Here is a 9,563-nt window from a genome sequence, read left to right on the forward strand (position 1 = left end):
AGTTTCTTTCCACATACACCTCTACCCCGATAAAACGCTGTCCTCGAGAGCCAAAAAATCTTACCGCGATATAGGTGAAACTGCGTTATATCGAACTTGCTTTGATCCACTGGAGCGTGCAGCCCTGCCCCCCGGAGCGCTGCTTTACCGCGTTATATCCGAATTTGTGTTATATCGGGTCACATTATATCGGGGTAGAGGTGCATCTAGCAAGGGAAGACTGTTAGTTTAATATGCAATATATCAGTTAACTTTTAAACCTCAACAAATGCATGCATAAGCAAGATAGCATGAAATTGTAGGGAACCACCTGTCCCAAAAGCTATTTTCTAATAGCAAAACAAACTTGTGTTATCTTTCCATTCTTATCCCATTATCAGTTTTCATTAGGTAACTTAACGCCTTAGATTTTTGGTAACAAAATCTCTGTGAAACATCAGTTGTGGTTAAATGTCATGGACTTCATAATCACTAAAGCACCCTTCTCTTCAGTGCCCCCATGCAGCATCTTACCATCATTCTCTGCTTAAAAGAGGAAAAGGTGAACTGAACATGTTTAAAGGGCAGACATAAAATACACTGATGGATAGAAAGCATGGCACCTGTCCTTTGTTAAACAGTGCAATATAACAATCTCATCATATTTACCTCCTGGGAGATGCATGTATACAAAAACATACATTGTACATTAAATATGAAAATTGTTAATTTTTAAGCTTTATAAAAGGTATGATTTCTTCTTTCCTATTTTCTCTCCTTTTAAAATTCAACTTTACTAACATTCAAGAATATGGTTCCTAAGTGCTGCTCAGAGAATCAGATGCATAGTGCAATGCTTAAGCATGCAGAACACTCACCTAAGGCACTTCACTACAGGGAGATCCAGGAATACTTAAGAGAGCAGCACAACTACAGTCAGGAAGTGAAATAGGCAACCGAATAATGAAAAAGTTACACCTATTAGCCACTTTTCTCCTATTTATGCATGAGGCAGTTTATACAGAAATACAGGTAGCTGGGTTTGTGATGACACGGGGAAAGGTAGAAGAGAGGTCATGGAGGCCAAATTTAGGCTGTTAGATAGGAGATTGAAGTCCAGGACCTGCATGGTAGTATTCTCTGCAATGAAATCAGAGTCAGAAATGTAGGGCTAAGAAGGGACCTTAAGAAGTCATCAAGTCCAGCCCCCTGCACTGAGGCAGAACCTTGGTCTGAAGGCTGTAAAGTTAAAACCTTAATCTTGAATCATCTGTACATATCAATGAAATTATTATGTATCAATATATAAAGCATGACTGTAGAAGCACCAGACAGTCATTTGCTGCTACAGAAAATTCAAAATAACTATTTTAATCTTGGTCCATTATTCCTCAAAGCAATTTTAATGGAGAATAAAAAGCACATTGACAGTTGATAATTAAAACTTTTTTTACATTGATCAACTATTTTATACACAAGGCTGCAAGCATTAGCTATTTAAAAATATTTAAGATGTTAAAACCTGTGATTTATACACAATAGATTGCTTAAGCTAACTAGCCTGAGATCAAACGTGTAGAGTAACTAAAGATACTGCTTCAAAACCTTTCATTTTATGCTCTCAAAAAAGTGAATTTCATATACTGTTGAAATTTGACCATCTGTCTATAGGATTTACACAGGTTTTATTTATACATGGGCAAGGCACCATTTAAAAATATCCTTTTCTATGGACATATAAGAAACCAGAGACTGGAGCAGAGTTAAGTCAGAGACTGAAAATACATCATTGTGCTGAGAGTGGCTGAGCAACATGCATAGTTGGTGCCTGCATTGGCCAGCCCTCTTGGTGAGTCTGCAGGAGGCGGTACAGCTGTTTCAGGTGGGCAACAATGTTGTCTTTAATGTCAGGTGTGGAGATCTGAAGCCGCACGCTGCCGCTGTCAAAGGAACGTGTGAAGTCACCAGAAAACATTTCATAAATCATCCGAGCTACCACGGGAATTACCTGTTTAAAAGAAAGCACAGTTATTTTAGCCTAATGAGGATGATAACCTAAAAGTGGCATAGTAAGGTTCCAAAATACTCAGGTATGCCAAGACACTTCTGTAGTGGTAGACGCTTTATCCGTAGAACAGTTTCACTATCACCTGAGCTGCAGTTTACACTGAAACATTCCACTTCACTGTAAGTGGATTCCATTTTACTTTAATTTAAAAGCCAAAAAAAATCCTCCAGCTTGCAGTTCTGGTTTCTTATCTCATGAAGAAGTTCTACACTGTCACATGGGCGGATATGGAGAAAATCTGTATTTGATTCATCCACTTGTTCTAACAGATGCTTGTTTTGCAGAGCTATAGCTCCCTTACCTGAACCACGATCAGCTTTCTCTCCCTAGGTTTTCCATCAGGCCACTCTTCTCCAAAACAGAAGTAGATCTCATAAGGTGGCTGTTTTTCTACCTGTCCTTTCTGATGGGCAATCAGCTCTAGGGAAAGAAGCAGTGTGATAATGTCAAAGGGGGGGTTATTTTCTGGTGGTGGTACAGTATCCTGCTCCACCATCTGAATATGAGTGCTTACTACAACGCATCCTGTTCAGAATCTCCACTTTTATTCCAGAGGAAAACGTTTACCCTTCCAGCATCACTTCTCTCACATCTCAGAGCTTTTTTGCTCTCCTGGATAGAAGGTTCTCCAGGAATTACACTAGCCACCAATGCTGCTCAATGAATGAAATAAGCAGTTAGTTGTTTAGCAGAAGACAAGATCTGTTCACTTTTTCCTTCTCACCCTGGGCCTAATCCAAAGCTCACTGAAGTCAGTGGAAAGACTCCCATTTACTTCAGTGGGCATTGAAACGAGGAGTAAGACTATCAAGACTGACCCCAGGCTGGCTCTTCCAGCCTAAGCTGGAATAGCGCTGTCAGCTGAAAGGCCAGTCCTCAGCATTATTGCCTAGCATTTCAAGTTACTTACCACTTAGAAATGTTTCCAGACAGAAGAGTTTGACTTTCTTTTGCCTCTCAATCAAGTTTGGTGCGATGGATGAAGGGGCACATGGTCCAGACCAGTACACCTTGCACTGGCAGAGCCGAATGGCATAGATGGCATGGCCACTGACCTCCAGAATCAGTCCCCTGTCCATAACATCTAGCAGCCGACTTGTGAAGATCTTCTGCTTTTCGTTGGTGATTTGGTCTGTTCCTGGGAACTTTACTTGCTCCAAACTAATAGGTCCAAACAGCTCTTCTTGGTCTGGCATAGGGCCCAGTTCTCCATAGAAGAGTCTACATCCCTGGGGGTTGCTTACAGTCGTTGTCTGCCCAATCTCTTTTCCTCGATACTCAAACTTGATTTCTAGATCTGTCACTAAGAGATAAATTGTTAGAATGACTGTTCCAGTTAAGCAAAGACCTTGGCATGCACCAGGTAAGACAGGGTAGAAGTTATTGCAGGAAGAACATTGCAATATAAATTAGACCTGACAAAGTATTTTCTAATTATGTACAGTTATCTGTGTGCAGAAGTGTAAGAAGTCAAAATGCAGTAACAGTAAAGTAAAACAGACTATTTTAGCCCCAGTGACAGATGCACTAGAAATCCAGAGATACACTTACTAGGAAGAGAGCTAATCCAGAGCTCAGGAGAGCTGAAGAAGTCATGCTGCAGAGCAGATGGAGGCATCTCCATATCTAGAGGTTCATTCTTTGGCCACACCGCTTCAGGGCTGCAGTTTCCCACACTGGCTGGCCCCATTGGGGAATCTATACAGAAGAATCAAGTAAGTTTGAGAACAAGTATATTTAAAAAAAATCTAAAAACTGACGAATTCCATTCACCTGCAAAAAAAAAAAAAAAAAACTAGCACAGCTGACCAATTTTTTTTAATATTAGCATTTGACAGACATGCCTGATCTGTTAAATATGCATATGCAGAGATTTCACTCTATTTAATAAAGTCATTAGAAACATATTATAGGTGTTATAATGATGCTCACTCTCTAATATGGTAGCACTCTGTTAATAGAAAGATCTGCTTACTATATTCCTGTATAATGCCTTTAAACAAAAGCTAGATGTTTATTGAGTGTTTTGTTCTAATATTTACATAACAAGTTTGCAAATCCTTGCTATCTTCCTAAGTAAATAAATAAATAGTTAAAAAAACTAAACATTTATTTGGTTCAGTAATGACTACATTTTTATTAACATGACTAATTTATCTAGACAGAACTGTGGCGCAGAATTGATTGAAAGTGCTGTCATTAGCTTTCCATAGTGTCAAATATAGAGGGATAGAGGCATGAATAGGAACATCTGTTCTCATTCCCTTGTTCCCAAATTATTCTGTTAAGTGCAGAAGCTGCTGTAAGGCAAAACTGGTGCAGTTGTTTGGTCTTCCACCCTCTAATCACAGAGCTGGTAACACATGAACAATGATTTCTCTTACACCACTTTTCTCCCAACACTGCTTCAGGTCAGGTGGAAGCATGCTGGTAAACATCTTCATAGACTGGAAGGGAGTTCAATATCCAGGCAATGTCTGACTGCAGTGGTCTGAGATGGCCAAAGAGTGTCAGTGGATAGGCAACATACAACGACCACACTAACTGAGAACTGGACTGAACAATCTCAATGCATACAGGTTCAAACAGCTACGAGATGGTAAACTTCAGTCACTTTCTAGGAGCACTATCATGACAGCTAAGTATTAATATTATTGTATTGACTGGAGCAGTTTCTAACACACGAAATGTCTTTAGTTTAATTAAAAACTAGCAACCTTTCATAAAAACAGCTCAGGTCAAAAGTTTAGAGAATGGGAAAGGGACAGCTTCACTGCATCTCGTCTAACCAGATCGTCTAGAAAATTTTAAACATCAGGTCTGACCCTTCGGAAACTAATAAAAAAAGTGCATTTAAGTGCTGAGACAACATTACAGTTAAAATCTGCCAAACCTAGCTGCATAAAAATATAACAGCAGCTATTTAAGAAATCTCCATTATTACAGGATATTTTGATTTGACATACAGAATAGGGCATCCCTTTGCTTTTTAGTGTACAGCAGGAGTTTTATTTTAATAAAGCTTTATTAGAGGAATCAAGTTTGCTATAGATGTAAACTGAAGTAGTGAAAGAACAGATTTGTCAATGTGGGATAGAATACTGGTGTGTGAATAGATTTCTTTACAAGGCAAGAAGCGAAGGATAAGGTGGTCTGAGAAGAAAACTTTCAGAAGTCTATTTTTAACCACTTCCTCTCATTTTCTGATAGTTACAAGTTTGCTTTAATACCACCACCTAGCTCTTATGCAGTGCGTTTGATCCACAGATCTCAGAGTGCTTTACAAAGGAGATCAGGATCATCATCCCTGTTTTACAGATAGGGAAACTAAGGCAGAGAGAGGTGAAGTCATTTGCCCATGGTCATCCAGGAACAGAACCCAGTTCTTTCAAGCCCCAGTCCAGTGCTTTATGTACTAGGCCACACTGCCCTCTATCATAGTATTGATTAATAAACAGCCAACTAAATTAAAATGCTGATTACATACATTGATTTACAGTCCATCGCTTCATTGACACATTATATCCTATTCTACTAACCATTGATATTAAGAAACGGAAACGTGTCCTGTATGGGAACATGCTGAGATGGATTCAGTTCCTCTTCCTCCTCCTCATCAAGGTCATTATCTTTCTCATCCCATGGAGCAGAGCCAGTGGAGCCTGTATATAACCATACAGTATGGGGTTAGCAAGCAATACCAAACTTCATTGACTACTGAGAACAAAAGATATAGAACATACTTCCACTGCAGTATGGGGCCAACAGATGCACTTGTTGAATAACAGAGAGGTTGGTCTCAGTTACAAACTTAAGTCAAAGCTTAGTTTGAAGACACTGGGCAAAATTAATTACTGGTCAAATTCCATGGAAGTGTTGTTTTGCCCAATGTGAATTTAGTTTCTCTTTTCAATTTTAGCCGATTTACCTTGAACAGTTTCAAAGGTCAGCAGCACACAGCGAAGATAAAAGCCATTTGTCAGGCCCTGACAAATTTCCCTTTTACTTCCAGATTGTGACATTTTTCATTGGCCAAAAGGGTACTGCTCACAGCATTCGCCTCCCCCCCAGAAATCTTAGAACAATCCTCCACTGTAGTGCACTTACTGGTAAATACTGTAAATTAGAAACTAATTTTGTGGAGTATCAGATGTTAACTTGCATGGTTTACCAACATCAGAAGAGTCAGGGGCATGCACAGGAATAAAAAAAATTGAGGCTTTTGGAAGGGCACCTTCTGTTATCTTTGGCCATCCCCCCCCCAACAGCCCAAGGAGCTGTTAAAAAGGATCTGGGTCAAACTTGTCTGCTTGTTCACCATCATTAGTAATAAAGATTCTGCACAACCCAGTTCTCCCCTGTTGGTTACACTTGTGCAGTCCCATTGTTTTCTATTATGCCTTTCATAGGAGATTAAAGGAGAGATTAAAAAGATTGGGACTTTTCAGCTTAGAAAAGAGACAACTAAGAGGAGATATGATAGAAGTCTATAAAATCCTGAATGGTGTCCCAAAAGTGAATAAGGAAGTGTTATTTACACCTTCACATAACACAAGAACCAGGGGTCACCCAATGAAATCAATAGGCAGGTTTAAAAACTAATATAAGGAAATACTTCTTCACACAACGTGCAGTCAGCCTGTGGAACTTGTTGCCAGGGGAGGTTGTGAAGGCCAAAAATATAACCGTGTTCAAAAAAGAATTAGTTACGTTCGTGGAGGAGAGGTCCATCAATGGCTATTAGCCAAGATGGTCAGAGACTCAAACATATGCTCTGGGTGTCCCTAAACCTCTGATGGCCAGAAGCTGGGACTGGACAACAGAGGATGAATTACTCAATTATTGCCCTGTTCTGTCTATTCACTCTGAAGTATCTGGCAGCAGCCACTGTCATAAGATAGTATACTGGGCTAAATGGCCCAATATGGCCATTCTTATGTTCCTATGTAAGGAGCTAAGCTCACCCTAGTATAACTCCATTAATTTCAGCAAAGTTATGCCAGGGATGAATGTGGGTCTAAATCCTTTAGTTTAATTAGTCATCATGGACCCCCCACTTGTCAGCAATGTTTGCCACTTTGTTTGCAGAGGTAGCTGAAGAGTTAATACATCAGGGGAACAAGGCCCTTGTATTGGACTGATGCCTGCTTAGTAACTTGCACTGTGTCACCCTTTTCCTCACCTGGATTAATGATTGATCCTTGGGACTGTGGGATATCACACACTTCATAAATTTTAACGGGATTCATGGGCACCTCTTTCGTGCCATCATACATCAGGTTGAACTCTCGGCTTTTGTTAAGAGCGCATCGGAGCTGTGCTTTCCATTTTGCAGGGTCTGGATCATCAACTCCTTCCTGGTACTTCCCTGTTTCCACAGCCCATGCCTAGGGGCAAAGTACACAGTGTTCATCGACTGAGTCCTGTTGTTATGCCGATTTTTAATTGTGTCAGGTTTCCAAACAAATACATTATAAAAAATTGTCGTCTTTTACAAGCAATCTTCTAAGCTACAACACTTCTTAGAGCAGCTAACAATTAAAGTACCTTTGTTCCCCTGCACATTATCCTTCTCCCCTAACACAAAAAAGGCTCAAATTTTTATGAGTGACTAGCGATTTTGGGTGTCCAACTTGAGACACCTTAAGGAAGCCTGATCTACACGGTGCTGAACATCCGCACTCTCTCTCTCAGGTTGGACACCCAAAAATCACTAGTTTCAGAGTAGCAGCCATGTTAGTCTGTATCCTCAAAAATAACAGGAGTACTTGTGGCACCTTAGAGACTAACAAATTTATTAGAGCATAAGCTTTCGTGGGCTACAATCACTTTTGAAAATTTGGGCCATAGTTTGTTGGGTTAGAACAAGCTGGTTAATAAAAAAAAAAAAAAAGCACTAGCCAAGATACTAGTTTTCTTTTAAACAGCCCTAAACTCTGCCTAAGTAACTTGTCTGCAGCATGTGGATGGATGCTATTGTTACACAAATTCTGCCTGTGTAACAGTAGCATCCAGCTACACATTGCAGACAAATTCTGTGATTCCACATGAGACTGCCTTGGGAGAAGTTACGACGACAATAGTGGATATCAGAAAATGGAGGTGCACTTGAATTTGTTCACTGCAAATTTATATCGTATTCTGATTTCAGATCAAATTCTGCACAGAGGAAATATTAATCTAAATGAAAGTTTGCCACTAAATATTCAGAACAAGCCAGCCACTTTCCAGGAAAGGTAGCTATTAGAGGAAACAAACCTGTTAAAAGTCAGCAGTAACTAGGAAGTCTTCTATAATAATGGAATTAGGCTGGTAGTTTGAAAGAAACACGAATGAGTACAGTGACGCCTTTAACAATTCTCTCTCCCAACTAAATGCCAAATTTTGCACTCAGATGCATGCAACATTCCTTCTGAAGTCAAAGGACCTGGATGCATTTAGAGGGCAAAACTTGGCTACAAATTGTTACTAGAATGATCACTCAATAATTATTCCAAACAACTGTCAACACTTTGTCTCCAGCCTAGAGCTGTTGCCTATGTGTTGGAAGTCACAGGATTATAGGTAGCAAAGAGGTGTGATCAGTTTGTGTAGGAAGTTAAATGCAAAGACTCATGGTGTAGTTTGCAAGTTTCTGGTCTGACTTATAAACATTAGGTAGCAAGAGAATAAAGCATCACAAAGCATTTGTTTTTAACAGTTCATGCGGAAAAAAAGAAATAAAACAAGATTCAAACTGCTTAGAAGTAGCGGGAAAAGCAGTAACAAAATTAGGGGTTTTTTTTGCCCTCCCTCCCCCACCTTAAAGATGGTGTTCTCCTCTTCATGTTGAGGACTGTGTCGAGTTGCATGCTTCCAGGGGATCTGAAATCGCTTTGCTTCCCGATTAAGCCATACGAGGCCTGGATACATGCCACTATCTACCTGGGCTACTAGCCAGGGTTTCAAACGAACTCTGCGTGGATGTAATGCCATTATCTACAGAAAGACAAAAACCAATCAATAGGAAAACCACCAAGAATTAACTGAGTCTCTTCTTCACTAATAAAGTTAACACAGTTTCTTGAAGCTGAGCAATAGAAACTGAATTAGGAATATCATATGTGATGGTTAATTAATTGTCGTTCTTCTATACTTATTTGAAAGCATGTTTTAAAATACGTAATAGCTATTAGATTTAGCCAGATTATATTCTACTAAAAAGTTACTAATCTGTCACTAAAAAAAGGCCTTAATGTTTTCAAACAGTTTAAAACAGTCTGGGTTAAATCATTGTAAAAGCAGAAGCCTTCTACATTAGAAGTTGGTGTATGATCTGTGTTAATAATTGAGCAAAGTGAAGGATAAAACCCAATCAGAATGTTGTTTTAGATGCTGCAAAGCTTGTTATGCAAGAGATAAAGCTAAAAACAAACAGTAGAAGATAAGATATTAGAGTTTAAAAAAAAACTTGAACTACCTGATCAGATTATCCACAATCACAATATTCTTTTCCCCCCTCAACTGAAGTAAAAAA

The 9,563-nt window shown here is 39.3% G+C and overlaps 1 protein-coding gene across 1 annotated transcript; it reads right to left on the reverse strand.

The window, feature by feature from the left end:
* Positions 1–1,765: 1,765 nt before the first annotated feature.
* On the reverse strand, positions 1,766–9,022 carry IRF6 (interferon regulatory factor 6). The gene is made up of 7 exons (XM_065403614.1): positions 8,849–9,022; positions 7,230–7,434; positions 5,587–5,709; positions 3,599–3,745; positions 2,958–3,350; positions 2,349–2,467; positions 1,766–1,987 (listed from the first exon to the last, which is right to left on the reverse strand). The coding sequence occupies exons 1-7, from the start codon at positions 9,020–9,022 to the stop codon at positions 1,766–1,768; spliced, it is 1,383 nt and encodes a 460-aa protein (XP_065259686.1).
* Positions 9,023–9,563: the final 541 nt, after the last annotated feature.

The sequence above is a fragment of the Emys orbicularis genome, chromosome 4 (assembly GCF_028017835.1).
Source record: "Emys orbicularis isolate rEmyOrb1 chromosome 4, rEmyOrb1.hap1, whole genome shotgun sequence".
Classification (NCBI taxonomy): domain Eukaryota; kingdom Metazoa; phylum Chordata; order Testudines; family Emydidae; genus Emys; species Emys orbicularis.